This window comes from Psittacula echo, assembly GCF_963264785.1.
Source record: "Psittacula echo genome assembly, chromosome: 5".
Taxonomy (NCBI): domain Eukaryota; kingdom Metazoa; phylum Chordata; class Aves; order Psittaciformes; family Psittacidae; genus Psittacula; species Psittacula echo.
In genome coordinates this window covers 42,508,983-42,528,392 of record NC_137739.1, presented here as the reverse complement: position 1 = coordinate 42,528,392, position 19,410 = coordinate 42,508,983, and the positions used below count along the sequence as shown (strand labels likewise).

The window sequence follows — 19,410 nt, the reverse complement described above, 5'->3', positions numbered from 1 at the left end:
TCTCCAAACTATAGAGACCCAGCTCCCTCAGCCTTTCCTCATAAGGGAGATGCTCCATTCCCTTAATCATCTTAGTTGCCTTGCGCTGGACTCTCTCCAGCAGGTCCCTGTCCTTCTTGAACTGAGGGGCCCAGAACTGGACACAATATTCCAGATGCGGTCTCACCAGGGCAGAGTAGAGGGGAAGGAGGACCTCTCTTGACCTACTGACCACCCCCCTTCTAATACACCCCAGGATGCCATTGGCCTTCTTGGCCACAAGGGCACAGTGTTGGCTCATGGTCATCCTGCCGTCCACTAGGACCCCCAGGTCCCTCTCCCCTACACTACTCTCTAACAGGTTGTTCCCCAACCTATACTGGAACCTGGGGTTGTTCCTGCCCAGATGCAGGACTCTACACTTTCCCTTGTTATATTTCATCAAGTTACTCCCTGCCCAACTCTCCAGCCTGTCCAGGTCTCGCTGGATGGCAGCACAGCCTTCGGGCGTGTCAGCCACTCCTCCCAGCTTAGTGTCATCAGCAAACTTGCTGACAGTACACTCAATTCCCTCATCTAAATCATTGATGAATATATTAAATAATACTGGTCCCAGTACTGACCCTTGAGGCACTCCACTAGATACAGGCCTCCAACTAGACTCCGCCCCATAGACTACAACTCTCTGGCTTCTCTCCTTCAGCCAGTTCGCAGTCCACCTCACTACCTGATCATCCAGACCACACTTCCTCAGTTTAGCTATGAGGATGCTGTGGGAGACCGTGTCAAATGCTTTGCTGAAGTCAAGGTAGACCACATCCACCGCTCTGCCATCATCCATCCACTGTGTTATTTCCTCATAAAAGGCTATGAGGTTGGTCAAGCATGACTTCCCCTTGGTAAAGCCATGTTGACTGCCCCTCATAACCCTCTTATCCTTGATATGCCTTAAGATGGCACCAAGGATAAGGTGTTCCATCACTTTCCCAGGGATGGAGGTGAGGCTGACCGGTCTATAGTTACCCGGGTCCTCCTTCTTGCCTTTTTTGAAGACTGGAGTGACATTTGCTTTCCTCCAGTCCTCAGGCACCTCTCCCGTTTCCCAAGACTTGGTAAAGATGATGGAGAGTGGTCTAGCAATGACTTCCGCCAGTTCCCTCAGCACCCACGGGTGCATCCCATCTGGACCCATGGATTTATGGATGTCCAGATTGCTCAACTGGTCTCTAACCCATTCCTCATCGACTAAGGCAAACTGCTCCGTTGACCTGACTTCATCTGAGGTCTCAGGAGTACAGGGCTCTTCAGGACTGCCTCCGGCAGAGTAGACAGAGACAAAGAAGGCATTCAATAACTCTGCCATCTCTGTATCTTCTGCCACCAGGGCACCCATCCCATTCACCAGTGGGCCTACATTGCCTCTGGTGTTAGCTTTATCTGCCATGTATTTGAAAAAGCTCTTTCTGCTGTCTTTGACCCCTCTCGCCAGATTTAATTCTAAGGAGGCCTTAGCCATCCTAGCTGCCTTCCTACATCCTCTAGCAGCAGCCTTATATTCCTCCCAAGTGGCCAGCCCCTCCTTCCATGACCTGTAAACTCTCCTCTTCCACTTGAGCATACCCAGCAGTTCCTTATTTAGCCACACAGGTCTCCTGGTCCTCATCCTTGACTTCCTACGTGTTGGGATGCTCTGATGTTGAGCTCGGAATAAACAATCCTTGAATGCCAGTTAAAACTGTATACAGCACCACTCTTAACTTGTAGATAGTTTCTTGAATATAAGCCTATTAATGAAAGATACTGTACCCTAGAATAACAGCAAAGACTTATCTAGGTGTTCCTGCTCTGGCAGGGGGATTGGACTAGATGATCTTTTGAGGTCCCTTCCAATCTCTAACATACTGTGATACTGTGATACTGTGATACAAGTTTTTAAAGAATTCCCGTGAAGAACCCGTGATACACCCTATAGTGAATCATAGAATCATAGAATCGTAGAATAGTTAGGGGTGGAAAGGACCGTAAGATCATCAAGTTCCAAACCCACTGCCACGGGCAGGGACACCTCACACTAAACCATGCCACCCAAGGCCTCATCCAGCCTGGCCTTGATGCCGGGGATGGAGCATTCACATCTTCCCTAGGCAACCCATTCCAGTGCCTCACCACCCTTTACTCACAGTAAAGAATTTCTTCCTTATATCCAATCTAAACTTCCCCTGTTTAAGTTTGAACCCGTTACCCCTTGTCCTGTCACTACAGTCCCTGATGAAGAGTCCCTCCCCAGCATCCTTGTAGGCCCCCTTCAGATACTGGAAGGCTGCTAGGAGGTCTCCACGCAGCCTTCACTTCTCCAGGCTGAACAGCCCCAACTTTCTCTGCCTGTCTTCATACGGGAGGTGCTCCAGTCCCCTGATCATCCTCGTGGCCCTCCTCTGGACTTGTTCCAACAGTTCCATGTCCTGTTTATGTTGAGGACACCAGAACTGCACACAATACTCCAAGTGAGGTCTCACGAGAGCAGAGTAGAAGAGCAAGATCACTTCCTTCGACCTGCTGGTCACCCTACTCTTGATGCAGCCCAGGATACAGTTGGCTTTCTGGGCTGCGAGCGCACACTGAAGCTGGCTCATGTTCATTTTCTCATCAACCAACACCCCCAAGTCCTTCTCCACAGGGCTGCTCTGAATCTCTTCTCTGCCCAACCTGTAGCTGTGCCTGGGATTGTTCACACCCAGGTGTAGGACTTTCCACTTGGCATGGTTAAACTTCATAAGGTTGGCATCAGCCCACCTCACAAGTGTGTCAAGGTCCTTCTGGATGGCATCCCTTCCCTCCAGCATATCAACCGAACCACACAGCTTGGTGTCATCGGCAAACTTGCTGAGGGCGCACTCAATCCCACTGTCCATGTCACCGACAAAGATGTTGAACAAGACCGGTCCCAACACCGATCCCTGAGGGACACCACTCGTTACTGGTCTCCAGCCAGACATGGAGCCATTGACCACAACTCTTTGAGTGCAGCCATCCAGCCAGTTATTTATCCACTGAGTGGTCCACTCATCGAATTGATGTCTCTCCAATTTCGAGACAAGGATGTCATGCGGGACAGTGCCAAATGCTTTGCACAAGTCCAAGCAAATGGTGTCAGCTGCTCTACTCTTGTCCATCAGTTTTGTGTTCTCATCATAGAAGGCCACCAAATTGGTCAGGCAGGATTTCCCCTTAGTGAAGCCATGCTGGCTGTCACCAACCACCTTGTTGTTTTTCATGTGACTTAGCATGCCTTCCAGGAGAACCTGCTCCAAGATTTTGCCAGTCACAGAGGTGAGACTGACTGCTCTGTAATTCCCTGGGTCATCCATTTTCCCCTTCTTGAAAATGGGAGTTACATTTCCCTTTTTCCAGTCATCGGGGACTTCACCTGACTGCCATGATTTTTCAAATATGATGGCCAGTGGCTTAGCAACTTCATTCGCCAGCTCCTTCAGGACCCAGGGATGGATTTCATCAGGTCCCATGGACTTGTGGGTGTTCGGGTTCTTATGCTGGTCTCGAACCAGATCCTCTCCTACAGTGAGCCTAATGTCTTGATTCTCACAGTCCCTGCTTTCGCCTTCCGAGACTTGGGTGGTGTGGTCAGAGCTTTTGCGAGTGAAGACTGAGGCAAAGAAGTCATTAAGAACCTCAGCCTTCTCCAAATCCTGGGTAGCCAGTTCTCCCGATAGCTTCCAGAGGGGGCCTATGTTGTCCCTAGTCTGTCTTTTATTTGTAATGTAATTATAGAATCCCTTCCTGTTATCTTTCACATCCCTAGCCAAGTTTAATTCTAACTGGGCCTTAGCTTTCCTAACCTGGTCCCTAGCTTCCCGGACAACATCCCTGTATTCTTCCCAGGCCGCCTGTCCTTGCTTCCATCACCTCATCATTTTGCAATGAAAGAAAATGTTTTATAAACCTCGATTTAAAAATTTTTCTTTGCATGTTGAGCACAATGTTTTAAGTAAACTCACAAGCAAAATTATTCTATCATTTGTAAAAAAAAAAAAAAGAAAAAAAAGAAGAAAAAAAAAAAAAGAACCGTCACCAGTCCACTTAACAACCTTGCTTTTTCTGATTTTATTGGCCTAGTCACAAAGGACAAGTCCTCATTACCCACCCATTGTACATGTTTTTTTGCCACATACAAACTATATAATTAATAAAGCTTACCTTGATGACGTTGGGGTTTATGGCTATCATAACCTTCTGGATTAATTTGTGTGTGAAATACTGAAGTATGTCTTTCTTCTTCCTTGGCACATGAGGGACCTGCAGGAATTTTTTCAGTAAAATTTAAATTGCATCTAGAGAATATCTATTTTCATGTACAGTATAATATAAGATCTCACATATGAAAGTTAAAGAAATTTACTTGGATAAATTACATAGCCACCGTATTTCTCAAGAAATAAAGAAGGCTAAAAAAAAAATCTAAGGTGTCTCATGAATAATTACACTATGTCTGGTTTGGGGTTTTTTAAACTACTGCCCACACAGGACAGAAAAGTACATTCTAGAAGATACAGCCCAAGGCCCTAAAGTTCAAAAGCCTCTGCAGACACCATGTGGTAAGTCATCTAGAATTTGGAATGAGAATAAAGTATCCAGTTTTTCACAGCTGATGTCTGCCTGTGCATGAATTGTTAGACTTCTAAGTGGCTTTAGTCAAGGGTACAGTCTAGGAAAAAAGGAAAAAAAAAAAAAAGTGTTCAAACATCCTAGCATGCAAGAGTTGTTTCACTTACTCAAAGAAAAAAATCCAGTCGTGATATTGACACATATTAACTGGAAGTGTAAAACAGAGCATTACTTTGGAGTCTACACACTTAGCACTTACAGCAAAGGATTTGTAGAAACATATTTCACATATGGAAAGAACAACCAACATCCTGTAATAACAGAGTTTAATGGACTCAACCGAAAGTATGATTTTGTTGCACAGAGCAGAGGGAAATTAATTTAAGGGAAATTATTTTAAGGCTATTTAATTAACTCCTGATTTAATTTTCTGCCATGAGTGTGTCAGAGGGGCTTTTATGCCTGAGGGGCTGGGCCACAAGTTATTAATGATTTTGTACCCGGAACTTGTGTTTGATTTCACAGCCGCATTAAAAGCTATAATTAAACAGCTCCCCTATATAATTTATTTAATAGGGCTCTTTATCAAATTCAAGCTCTGAAAGCCAAAATATATAAATTGCATTCCATGTCAGTATCAGCCAAAGCAGCTATCTGTGCATTCATTTAAATAAATAAACAAATAAACAAGACCTGAAAAGTAAGGCACCAGCATGTCACAGAAAATTCAAGATAAAGATCAAGCTGGAGTATAAATACAAATCTCTGAGCTATGCAGAGTTTTCTCAGTAGAGTACACTGGAATCCATATGATGCACATGATCTCTACAGCAAGGAGTTACCTTTGAAATAATAGGGGAATTGGAGCATGGAGTTCATTAACAACCATATAGTCTTGCTTGCCTACTGTTTTTTACTATATTCTGACATCTACTGGAGACTTTTTCAATATCTCTTATATAAAATTCTGTGTTCTTCCCTAATAACCCAAACTGTAGCAGAAAAATAAAAGCAGGTTACGTTATAATAATAAGCTTTGCTGAAGTGTTTTACCCACAAATTGCTATCCTTATTATGCACATATTTCCAACATTCAAGCTGAGATTTTTGCTCAGCAATAATATTTAGATCTCAAATACTTGTTCTCTCCCCAAAAAAAGACAGGATGCACTGCAATTCTGTTTCCTTTCAGCAAGAAATTGCTGAGGTGAGTAGCTCGAGAGAGAACGCCTTCAACACCGGAGCTGGAAGGAGATCAGCGTCCAGGAGCCTCTACTCAGAGTGGCCAGAGGCACACAGGGAGCCTCAAGTCCTCGGCAGGACTTGCCCAGGAGCCGGCAGCTCAGCTGATGCGAGCAGGGACTCACAGGGGGCGGAGCCAGGAGGAGCGGCACCAGCCCTGACTGGTTAAAAACCTGCCCCTGGGAGCGCGGTGAAGCGGTTTGCGCGGGCAGGCGAGCGGGATGGTGAGTACTCACCATATGACCGGGGCCCGATCTGGGAGCTCTGCTCTGGCTGCCCCGGCGGTGGCCAGCGTAGGCACCCAGACAGGGCCGATGAGAGGGGAGGCTGCAGTGCAGAGCTCGGAGTGTAGAGAGTGCCTGCACTGGCCTCCTGAGGGAACGGTGCACAATGGGCAGGGCTGTACTCGATGCTCCCTGGTGGAGGTCCTCCTGCAGCAGGTGGCTGAGCTGCGGGATGCTGTTAATAGGCTGCAAGATATCAGGGAAGCTGAGGAAAAAGGACTGCCTCCTCCAGGCCCAAACTGTGCAGGGGCCTCAAGCGTTCCCTGCAGCTCATGGGGGAGAGGAGGAGGCTGTCAACCCAGGAAGCTGGGAAATAGTAACAACAAAAAACAGAGGAAGAGGACAAATAAAAACAAGGGGCTTCCTCCTAAAGCTGTTGTCCCCACCCAGAACCGCTTTGATGTCCTGCAGGGGGCTAAGAAGGAAGGGCACTTGCACCAGAAACAACCGGCTGGTGCACCTGTAAAGAGCACTACTGGTGCTGCCAGGAAAAAGAGACAGGTCATAGTGGTAGGGGACTCTACTTTGAAAGGGACTGAAGCACTCATCTGTCGGCCTGAACGGGTCTCGAGGGAGGTGTGTTGCCTACCTGGGGCATGGATCAGGGATGTTGCAGAGAGGCTGCCTGTTCTAGTGAGTCCCACGGACTATTACCCACTTCTGGTGATCCATGTGAGTGCTAGTGATGTTGATAGCAGTAGCCTGGAGAACATAAAGAAGGACTACAGAGCCCTGGAAGAGGTGGTTAGGGGCTCTGGAGCTCGGGTTGTCTTTTCATCAATTCTCCAGGATGCAGGGGGAGACCTTAAAAAAGCTAGGAGGATTGGCCAGGTTAATAAATGGTTAAAAGGATGGTGCCATAGTCAGGGGTTTGAGTGTTTTGAATACGGGACTCAAGTTAGTAGGCCAGGTGTACTGAGGGCTGGTAGAGCTGATCTGACAAAGAGGAGGAAGAGTGGTTTTGGTAGCAGGCTTGCCAGGCTGGTCAAGGTTTCTTTAAACTAGATGTGTTGGGGGAGGGGGGCATCGTTTCATCCCAACACACCCAGTCAGTTGCCAGCACCTACAATAAATGCTCAGAGCGATGCAGAGATATTCCAGCTGCTCCAGCCAATGAGCCGGCTTCATTTGGAGCTCAGCTCAGATGCCTCTATACAAACGCCCATAGCATGGGAAACAAACAAGAGGAATTAGAGATGTGTGCATGACTACAGGAGTATGATATAGTAGGCATCACAGAAACATGGTGGGATGACTCCTACGACTGGAGTGTTGGAATGGAAGGTTACAGGCTCTATAGAAAAGACAGGCCTGGCAGGCGGGGAGGGGGAGTTGCTATTTATGTTAGGGATAGGCTGGAAAGTATGGAACTCTGTCTGGGGATGGGTGAGCACTTGACAGAGAGTTTGTGGGTCAGGGTTAAAGGGAGAGCAGCGATGGGGGACATTACTGTGGAGACCGCCTGATCAAGAGGAATCTGTGGATGAAGTGCTCTATAGGCAGATAGGAACAGCCTCACGCTCACAGGCCCTTGTTCTCATGGGGGACTTCAACCACCCTGACATCTGTTGGAGTGAAGGTACGGCCCGGCACAAGCAATCCAGGAGGTTCCTCGATTGTGTGGAAGACAACTTCCTTCTGCAAGTAATAGAGGAGCCGACAAGGAGAGGTGCCATGCTTGACCTCGTGCTTACCAACAGGGAAGGGCTGGTTGGAAATGTGACGCTCCAGGGCAACCTTGGTTGCAGCGATCACGAGATGGTCGAATTTAAGATCCTCAGGACAGTGAGAAGAGTGTGCAGCAAGCTCACTGCCCTGGACTTCAAGAGAGCAGACTTTGGCCTCTTCAGGAACCTGCTTAGTAAGGTTCCATGGGACACAGCCCTAGAGGGCAGGGGGGCCCAAGACTGTTGGTTGTTATTCAAGGATCACCTGCTCCAAGCTCAGGAGTGTTGCATCCCAACTAGAAGGAAGTGCAGCAGGAGGGCCAGGAGACCTCCTTGGATGGATAAGGAGCTGCTGAGGAAAATTCAAAGGAAAAAAGAGGCTTATAGAAGGTGGAAGCAGGGACAGGTGGCCTGGGAAGAATACAAGGATGTTATTTGGGAAGCTAGGGACCAGGTAAGGAAGGCTAAGGCCCAGTTAGAATTAAACTTGGCTAGGGATGTGAAGGATAACAGGAAGGGATTCTATAGGTATGGAGCAAATAAAAGACAGACTAGGGACAACATAGGCCCCCTCTGGAAGCTATCGGGAGAACTGGCTACCCAGGATTTGGAGAAGGCTGAGGTTCTTAATGACTTCTTTGCCTCAGTCTTCACTGGCAAAGTCTCTGACCACACCACCCAAGTCTTGGAAGGCGAACACAGGGACTGTGAGAATGAAGACCCTAGGCCCACTGTAGGAGAGGATCTGGTTCGAGACCATCTTAAAAACTTAAACGTACACAAGTCCATGGGACCTGACGAAATCCATCCGCGGGTCCTGAAGGAGCTGGCGAATGAAGTTGCTAAGCCACTGGCCATCATATTTGAAAAATCTTGGCAGTCAGGTGAAGTTCCCGATGACTGGAAAAAGGGAAATATAACCCCCATTTTCAAGAAGGGGAAAACGGATGACCCGGGGAATTACAGACCAGTCAGTCTCACCTCTGTGCCTGGCAAAATCTTGGAGCAGATTCTCCTGGAAGGCATGCTAAGTCACATGAAAAACAACAAGGTGGTTGGTGACAGCCAGCATGGCTTCACTAAGGGGAAATCCTGCCTGACCAATTTGGTGGCCTTCTATGATGGGGCTACGAATCTGATGGACAGGGGCAGAGCAGCTGACATCATCTACCTGGACTTCTGCAAAGTGTTCGACACTGTCCCGCATGACATCCTTGTCTCGAAATTGGAGAGACATCAATTTGATGGGTGGACCACTCAGTGGATAAATAACTGGCTGGATGGCCACACACAAAGAGTTGTGGTCAATGGCTCCATGTCTGGCTGGAGACCGGTAACGAGTGGTGTCCCTCAGGGATCGGTGTTGGGACCGGTCTTGTTCAACATCTTTGTCGGTGACATGGACAGTGGGATTGAGTGCGCCCTCAGCAAGGTCGCCGATGACACCAAGCTGTGTGGTTCGGCTGATACGCCGGAGGGAAGGGATGCCATCCAGAGGGACCTCGACACGCTTGTGAGGTGGGCTGATGCCAACCTTATGAAGTTTAACCATGCCAAGTGCAAGGTCCTACACCTGGGTGGGAGCAATCCCAGGCACAGCTACAGGTTGGGCAGAGAAGAGATTCAGAGCAGCCCTGTGGAGAAGGACTTGGGGGTGTCGGTTGATGAGAAAATGAACATGAGCTGGCTTCAGTGTGCGCTCACAGCCCAGAAAGCCAAGCGTATCCTGGGCTGCATCAAAAGGAGCATGACCAGCAGGTCGAAGGAGGTGATCCTGCCCCTCTACTCTGCTCTCGTGAGACCTCACTTGGAGTATTGTGTGCAGTTCTGGTGTCCTCAACATAAACAGGACATGGAACTGTTGGAACAAGTCCAGAGGAGGGCCACGAGGATGATCAGGGGACTGGAGCACCTCCCGTATGAAGACAGGCTGAGAAAGTTGGGGTTGTGCAGCCTGGAGAAGAGAAGGCTGTGTGGAGACCTCCTAGCAGCCTTCCAGTATCTGAAGGGGGCCTACAAGGATGCTGGGGAAGGACTCTTCATCAGGGACTGTAGTGACAGGACAAGGGGTAACGGGTTCAAACTTAAACAGGGGAAGTTTAGATTGGATATAAAGAGGAAGTTCTTTACTGTGAGTAAAGGGTGGTGAGGCACTGGAATGGGTTGCCCAGGGAGGTTGTGAATCCTCCATCCCTGGTGGTGTTCAAGGCCAGGTTGGATGAGGCCTTGGGTGGCATGGTTTAGTGTGAGGTGTCCCTGCCTGTGGCAGGGGGGTTAGAACTAGGTGATCTTACGGTCCTTTCCAACCCTGACTATTCTATGATTCTAAGAAACCCTTTCAGTCAAGGTATACAGGTGCAGGACAGGATGTAAAACGTGTGTACAACACACCTCTGAGAACTACAGCACCAAGACAGAGTATTCAAACAGCAATTTTTCCTAAATCCACTCCTGAGCAATTTTGACGTGGTATGTTCTTGACAAGTTGAGCCTGATTTTGTTCCCCCTGCCCTACCAAGACATTGTGAACAGAATGCCTACAGTTTTCTCCAGTTTCTCCCTCAGTAAAAGTCCAGCCACAGAAAGAAAAAGGACATTTTAAAATACCCAATATTTTCTTTTTTCAGGTCCCTGTGAGCAGGCACATCCTCTTCGCATTCTTGGAAAAAAAATACTGATACTTTAGAACATGCTTCAGCCACTTGCTTCAGAACTCCAACAGAAACTGTGTCCTTCTGACTCAGTAGAAAAAAAACATGCCTAAACAGTTTCTTAACTTTTCGTTCCATATTCTACCTACAGTTTTACATTATTGCTATTCGCTACAATTTTGAGCGTAATCAGTATTTTTTGTTATATATCACATTCCAGATTTGTTTCATTAACTATTTGTTTACTTTTTCTGGTAAAGAACTCAATCCTTCATTAGTCACTTGTCTACTTTTAATGCATCTATAGAATTTGGCAGTTTAAATGCTACTTGAGATGGAAGTGATTTTTACTAAAAGACTAAAATGCAAAAGTTCATTCTCATCAGTGTGTTCACTTCCACTTTTAGTATTTTTGTCTTTATTGTCACATCATAATGCAGCTCAGAAATTATCTTAACAGACTTCCTGGTCTTTTCTCCTTGAGAATATTCTCCTAGCATATCTTTAACATAGCTCCGCTTTTTAAAACTGCCATCTATCCTAAATTTTTTTCCCTAGAATTTTCAGAAAAAAGCCAATTAAAAAAAAAAATCTAAGATCAAGCTTCAAATATAGTTTCCATTAAAAAAACAATCCTGATGTTGAAGTACAACATCTACATTTGTGATAATGCAAAAATTATTTCATTTAAGTTTTCATATATTCCCTTGATGTACTCTTACATGCAAATATGTTGTTGCAAAGGTTTCAAAGCCTTATTTTTACAGTATCAAAAAAAATTAATCAAAATATGGGATAATTATAACACGTTCTTTTCTTCTTCTTACTTACCAGCTGTACCCTGCTATGGTGAGATCAAAGCTAAAAAAAGTTTTGTGTTTTCTATCTCTTTATGGCTTTCAGTGGTTCAGATAGACTATTCAAAAGAAATAAAGAAATAAAACATAAATTTACAGATACATCCATATATTTGCATAAAAAAATACTTGAAGGCAAAATACATTGTCAGGTCTAATGAACTTCAGACCCTATTAAAAATTCCTGGTTCTATGGCAACATTTACTGACTTTTTTATTTATTTCTTAAGGCTATCAGCCTCTCACAGCATCTCATGAAGTTATGATAAAGGCATGGTAGAATTTTAAAGCCTCATATGTTGTCTTGTATATGGAGACACATTTTATAATACAAAAGTTCTGTAATTTTTACATGGCTTTGAGTCCAAACCCATTGAAATTGTGAGATGCAGTCAAACCAACTGCAATTATGTCTTTTTTGCAACTGACATTTGTATTCATGTAAATTATACAATACTTAACCACAGAGGAAATATTAACTCATATGTTTCAAGGCTTACATTGACATTCAACTGCTAAAGACCAGGATAGGAATAATGTGAAGTAATTCATGCTGTATGGTTCTTACACTTTCTTCGGGGGGCATCTCTTTTTTTCAGTAACAGACAATACTGAAATAGATGGGCCTAAGAAAATTCATACTAGAGTAGAATAAATACTTTTAAGTCCAGGTTCACAAACATTACATACTACCATACTGTCCTGGGTTCAGCAGTAGCAGTCATTTTTTCTCCTTCTTAGTAGCTGGTGCAGTGCTGTGTTTTTGACTTTCGGCCTGGGAACAGAGCTGATAACACTGATGTTTTTAGTTACTGCTCAAATGTTTAGCCTGACCAAGGACTTTGTGAGTCTCATGCTCTGCCAGGGAGGAGGGGAAGCTGGGAGGAAGCAGAGACAGGACACCTGACCCAAACTAGCCAAAGGGGTATTCCATACCACAGTACGTCATGCCCAGGAGGTAACTGGGAGTTGCCCAGAAGGGCTAGAGCACTGCTTGGTTTGGGGCGTGGTGTCACTGAGGTACAGTATTCTCTTCCCTTGTTATTTCTCTTATCATTATTATTATTGGTGGTAACAGTAGTGATTTGTGTTATACCTTAGTTACTGGACTGTTCTTATCTCAACCTGTGGGAGTAACATTCTTTCGATTCTCCTCCCCATTCTTCGGGGGGGGGGGGGGAGGAGGGAGTAGAAAATGCGTGGCTGACTTGCTGACTGGCTTAAACCACGACACATACCTGCAACTAGTGAGCTCAAGCATAAAACTATACTAGTAAACCACACCTAGACAGCTGTATATTTGGCTTCTGGTCATATCAGTTTTTAATGACCATAGCCTTCTTTCAAAGCCTGTTGGCAATATATATTAAAACCTATTCAAAGTTACTTTTTAAGATCTATTTCTTCACTTTACACATACAACCATGAGTTATTTAATAAAACAATGTCTAAGAAACATAATTGTTAGACACTATTTTAAGATACAAAACTATCTTACTTTTTATTAAGTACAAACTATTTACAAAATAAGCAGAACATTCTAACCTGAAGCTCTTCCCAGAGCTTTGCCCTCATTTCTTTGCCTTGTTTTTTAATAGCTCTCTCCTTAAAATGTTTTTTTGTCAGTATTGTGTCAAGTTTATTAATTTTCTTTATAGATGCTTGAATCTGAGGATCTACATCTGTTTCTTCAGAATATTCCAAGTTGGAAGAGTTTGCTGTAGACTGCATTTTAAATTCAACTTTTAAGAAAATGCAGGGAAAAAAAAAAAGGCAGTACAAGTTGTTTGATATCAACCATAGACAAGAGTAAAATTACTCTCAAGCACATATGTCATGCTCGTTTCTAAACCTGTTTATAGCAGGGAAAAACATAGAAGTCTTTGTAACAGAACACTGAATCGCACTCTGAACTCTAGCAGCTGGGTATAGGGGGAAGGGAGAAAGAGCCCCCTGCATTTTGAGCAAGTGATTTTATTCAAATTTATAATAGAAGAGTGACATCTCCACAGGAGCAGCAAAAATCACAGAAAAAATAAGCTTAAAAATCAAAAATAATTTCCTCAGCCTGACTAGTAGAATACACGATGAACTGTCATTCATTAAAATGAATAATTCTGGGGTTAAGAGAGACTCTGTAATATCTCTACTTTTAAATGTTATAGAAGTTTCAGTCTTGAGTTATATCTCAGCTAAATCAGATTCTGATACTGGTTCTAGAAAACTGTGTTTTGAAAAACAGAAATGGTGAAATATTATGGATAGAAACTGCAATTATTTAATTAAAATAGATTTTTGTACTATCTCATTTTTTCTTAAACATGCAGATTACAATTTCTGACTGCTTTTACCTTTTCCCCTTCCTATAGCATTCTCATGATCTGCGCCCTCTCTTGTTTAAACTTAGCTTCCATATCAAGAATAAAGGAAACAATTGTAGCACTGTCCCTATCCCACTGACTTCCAAATTTTGGAGTCCTGCAATGCTTTTTAGTTTTCTAATCTTTTGAGGTCAAATGCTTTACACACCCATTCATCCCAAGCATTTACTGTAATGCACCAGTCTACTTTATGCCATAAAAGGAGATGAGTGACACAGCTAAGGGAGAGCTATTAAAACCTAACCAAGCTCCAGGAAAGCCCCAAGGGCAGAAGCTGAAAAAAAGAGCATTTATTTCAAGTGGCCTGAACCTAGCAAATGGATTTGAACCTGAAAGTCCTGAGTGAAGCTTTGAAGTTGAGCTCTATCCCATTTCTTTTCTGAAGAAATTAATACTATGCTAGATCACCAGCACTGCTGCACTAGATAGATAGAATCACCACTGGATTCTGCCTTATTAGATTGACTGAATCTACATAAAACTCGAATATTATCATATCATTAAAGAAAGTGAATATCCTTTAATAAAATAATCTTTAAATAAAGAATTCATCCAAAACCTCTTGAATATCACAAGGTACATACATTTTCAATTTATTTCTTTATAACTACAGAATATACACACAAATACACCATGGTCCCAAACTCTGAGAAGCATTAACAAGTGGAAGGGGAGCAGAAGTTTTATTGCGCTGTTCACTTCACACACCTGAAAAATAGCACCTGCTTTTGCATTACTTAGTTTTCCTTGGGAAGGCTCACAGAATTTTAAAGTCTGTATTTCAGTGCAGTCATCTCCAGAATCTGAGTTAGAGATACATCCTGAAAAACACAGGAAAAAGCCTTTCACCAAAAAATACATGTGAAACAACGTTTAAAGATACTTTTTGAAATGTTAACAATAAAGACACCAAAATATATTTTTGCAATCCACAAAGCCTCTGTATGGATTACTGTTTAAAAAATTATAACTACTAGTGCACTAGCACTCACGTTAAACACAGAAGCAGGAATCAAGGGATTTATTTTGACTGCAATTCTGCCATGAAATCTTATCTAACCTTGAAGAAGGTATCCAAACTTTTGCTTCACATACTGACTTTTTCTATTTTTAAAGAGTCAGAAGCCCTAGAAAGTTAATTTATTACCATTTATAGAATGGTAATAAAGAATGCCATCTGAAGCATTTCTAAAACTGCTTTCATTAAAATTAGATACTGCATATTTGTATGTAAAGTATGTTATTAGTATTAGCATTGTTCAGTTATTAAACACTGTAACTTACAACCATAGTTTCCAGGTTTTTGGACTGGTGGACCATTATTAGGATACAAAATTTGTAACAAGTTATCATGATCTGTGTGAAAAGTTTGATAAAAACACCTTACTGAAAACATCTCCTAACATGGTTCCATAGGACACATGCAGATGGGTTCTTCTGATCTTTTAGGCCATCACTAAGGTGCATATCACAGCTTAGATGCCACAAGATATATGTTGTGGTGGTAATGGCAGTAATAACACATTTATTTCAAAGATGTATTCAATACAGGGAGGAGAAATGAAGGTATGAATTTTCACACCTCCTTCTCTTCTAGAATTTTACCGATTTGTATCCTCTTTTCCCACCACCAGTAGAATTTTACCCAAACTATACAAACACTATATTTGATCTAGCCACAACACAAGAAAGTGAAAGTCATTCCACACCTGACAGCTCCTTGCGATTCAGTATACATTTCTGAAGAAACACAGTTGTAATCTCCACTGTGGTTTGCTGATCTGTTCTTACTTCCTTGACATCAGATTTCTCTTTGTTATCACCTTCATTTTCTTCCGGACAGCAGTGTTCTAAACTGCCTCTTTGATGACTACCAGGCAAACTGACAGGTAAATCAACCTATGAAATACAAATTAATTGTTATCATAAAACTAGAAATATACTGGAGGGAGAAAAATATAATCACAATAATCATACACTATCACAAAGGCTAACAACAATTCCATACAACACTGCACTGACTATTAGTCAGGCTGAGGAAATTATTTTTTATTTTTAAGCTTATTTTTTCTGTGATTTTTGCTGATTCTATACAGTACTGCTTTTAAGTACTTCTTAAATGAAACAACCATTTTCAGATACAATACAGAATTCTGTTTCTTAGACATCATATTGATTCTCAAACTTATCATTCCACAGAATGCCAGATTTGGGGTTGCCAGGCTAGGAAATTATTTCAAAGGTTTATGCCATTTCTGCTGCAGCACAGGGTAGAGTCAACCAATTAACAGCTTGTGTGTACAACAGCCTCATCCATTCCCTGACACTATGTGTCCACTGCACCAGGTAGTAGCATTCCAAACTTTCCTCATAGTATAGGGTTTTTTATAGTCTTTGAAGGGCTGAAAAGCTCATGCTTAATTTATCAGTCTCAAGAGACAGAAACTTTCATGCAATAGCCTAGGTCTGAATTTGGAGTAAGAGTTACCTGATGTTAACTTAATACCCAATAGTGAGCCTATAAAAAAATATTTTAATACTTCTGTGAAGCATGCCATTCTATGGACAGGTGAACAGAGGGACAATACCATTGGACTAAACTAAAACAATCCAAATCTGTAATTCCCAAGACCCACTTCCTACATCCCAACAACCATATCACATATCCCATTCCCAAAATTAAGTTAACCCCCAATATTAGTTTTTTCAGATGGTCTCTGTTAAATCCCTGGAGCTTACATATTTCTTGGAACACTATGATTTTTTTTTTTTTTTTTTTTGATTCAAATATATCCTGAGAGCACTTTATAATCAAAAATTCAACTTGTGAGGATTGCTCAAATATTTTCTTTTAATAGTAAATTTAATTTTTCTCCCAGCTTAAATTTAAAAGCACAAATGGGATGGAAGTGAAACACAATTTCATGTCTCATGCATCAACAGCCTATAGCTGTGTATCTATGCATTACTGACAGATTTTCTTTAAAAGAGTATTTAATAATCTGATTAAACATAAAGAGGAAGACAAGACAGTTTTCCAGGTTGTAGTGCTGAATAGCCCTTTTTGTGGCAAACATAAAAGTAACACAGATTCTGAAAAATGAAATTAAACATCATTCCATGTATGCACAAAAAGCAGCCCACATTCATGAGCTTTCACATAACCCCTTAGCACACTTGCAGAGCTCAGGACTTTGTATGAACCAAAAAAAGCACCATCTTACTCCTTTGGCATTCTAGTAAGAATTAGGTATAGAGTTTCTAACCTAATGAAGGTGAAAAGAATTACCTTAGGCAAATGTGGCTCTGCTGTTGGTAACTCCATAGATGTATTTAAAGATCTACAATTAGGATAAGCTGTTGAGCTAGACGCAGGCCTTGGTATTTTATCCAAGCTCCCCCTTTTAATATCCACTGAGACCTAAAACTGGAAAGAAAAAAAAACACCACCTTCCAAACTCTCAGTTTTATAGTAAAGCAACAGAAACACAGTAATATTTCAGATGTAGATTATACTTTTCTATCAATTCAATGTTCAGAGTACAGACTATAGAATAGACTAGCTTGCTACTGAAGTATACACTTATCAATATATGTACAAATATACATTTATATTATCAAGCCAACCAAAGTATTCAAATGTGCGTACTGTCATAGAACTTCAAATAGCTAAAATCTTAAAAGTAGTCTCACAACAAAGGAAACCTCCTGGCTCTTTTTATTATTATTATTATCCTTTTCTTAAAAACATGGGACTGGAAAAATTACCTAAAGAATGCGAATATTTTAAAGACACCTTGAACATATCAAATACAACAACCAAAGGCGGTTTATATTCAGCAGTTCTAAACAGTGGGAGTTCCAAAATCCAAACAATCACATTCCCTGTTTCAATTAAAATTTGAGTTTAAACAATAGAAAAGCATGGTTCTCTGCAAAAAAACTGTGTGAAATTACAGGAATTAGGTATCTGAGTATCTGGTATTTTTCAGAAGGCCCAGGTGAATACAATTTCTTATTGCAGTACAAGAAAAAGTACAAACTGAGTCATGTACACACGTCAGATCCATAACAAATAATGGTTTGGGTTGTAAGGGACCTTAAAAAACATCTAGTTCCAACCCTCCTGCCATGCACAGGGACACCTTCTACTAGACCAGATTGCTCAAAGCCCCATCCAACCGGGCCTTGAACACTGCCAAGGATGGGGCAGCCAGTTTCTCTGAACAACCTGTGCCAGTGTACCACCACACTCACAGTAAGAACTTCTTTCTTACACCTAACCTAAATGTCCCCTCTGACTGCTTGAAGCCATTCCCCCTTGTCCTGTCATTATATGCCCTTGTAAAACATCCCTCTCTAGCTTTCTTATAAGCCCCTTTTAGGTACTGGAAGGCTGCTCTAAGTTCTTGTCGTGGTTTAAGCCAGTCGGCAAGTCAGCCACGCAGTTTCTACTCCCCCGCCCCCCCCCCCCCCCCCCCCGGGAGGGATGGGGAGGAGAATCAAAAGAATGTAACTCCTACGGGTTGAGATAAAAACAGTTTTAGTAACTAAGGTATAACACAAATCACTACTGCTACCAACAATAATAATGATAAAGGAAATAAATAACAAGGGAAGAGAATACAACCGCTCACCGAACGGTACCTTGCCCCCACCCCACAGTGATCCAGCCCTTCCCGGTAACTCTCAGTTCTACATCGCGGGCATGATGTGCTGTGGTATGGAATACCTCTTTGGCTAGTTTGGGTCAGGTGTCCTGTCCCTGCTTCCTCCCGCCTTCCCCTCCTCCCTGGCAGAGCATGAGACTCACAAAGTCCTTGGTCAGGGTAAACATTCTGACCAGCAACTGCAAACATCGGCTTTATCAGTACTGTCCCAGGCCAAAAGTCAAAAACACAGCACTGCACCAGCTACTAAGAAGGAAAAAAAATGACTGCTACTGCTAAACCAGGACAGTTCTCCACGCAGCCTTCTCTTCTCCAGGCTGAACAACTCCAACTCTCTCAGCCAGTCTTCACAGGAGAGGTGCTCCAGCCCTCATGGTATCTTCGTGGCCTTCCCATGCATGACAAAGTATAAAGAAGTGGGCAGAGAAGAAAAAGAGTAGTTCATTTCAACTCATAGATCCCAGGCTTACCCTGTGGAGACAGGCTGATTCCGGAACAAAAAACAACCAACCAAACAAAACCCAACCAAACAAGCCCATACAAACAACCGCACGCAACATACAGTTATCTCACGGAAGGTTTTCACATACCGGCAGGCAAGTAGGCAGCCCTTTCCTGCGCTTCCAAGAGAAGCCCGAGCGCCGCTCCTTCGAGGGTGCTGCCCAGCAGAGCCGCAGCTCCGGCCACCCAGCCTGAGGCAGGTAGGACTGGTGGAGTCCTCCCCGCCCGGAGGGGCTGGCACGGCACCGCGTTAGGACCCGGCACCGCCGTGTCCGTCCCACCTCTACCGCGGGAGGGCGGCAGCGCGGGGCCGGCGGAGCTAGCACGACCGCTGTCTGCGCCACCGTTCCCATGACAACCAACGCACAGGCCTCTCGCGATTATTACAGGGTTCCGCCTTGGGGCGATACCATCGTCTGGATGGGGGTCATGGTGGACAAGTTGATCTTAGCTTGTTCTCAGGGATGCAACTATAATCGAGCTCTTACTTGCTGACAAAGTCTGAGCCATCAAGATAACCCCATCAAAGCCTCTCCTCTCCGTTCCTATGCGGAT

General features: G+C 43.3%; 1 protein-coding gene across 1 annotated transcript in view; it reads right to left on the bottom strand.

Moving 5' to 3' along the window:
- Positions 1-19,208, bottom strand: part of FSIP1 (fibrous sheath interacting protein 1) — a gene marked incomplete at both ends in the record, with an annotated part of 89,646 nt that extends 70,438 nt beyond the window's left edge. Inside the window, 9 exon segments of the mRNA XM_080618205.1 lie at positions 4,195-4,293; positions 11,278-11,290; positions 11,294-11,353; positions 11,357-11,362; positions 12,849-13,021; positions 14,407-14,505; positions 15,394-15,583; positions 16,974-17,105; positions 18,945-19,208. Of these exon segments, the coding sequence (XP_080474331.1) occupies positions 4,195-4,293; positions 11,278-11,290; positions 11,294-11,353; positions 11,357-11,362; positions 12,849-13,021; positions 14,407-14,505; positions 15,394-15,583; positions 16,974-17,105; positions 18,945-19,208 (1,036 nt within the window).
- Between the last annotated feature and the right edge of the window lie 202 nt (positions 19,209-19,410).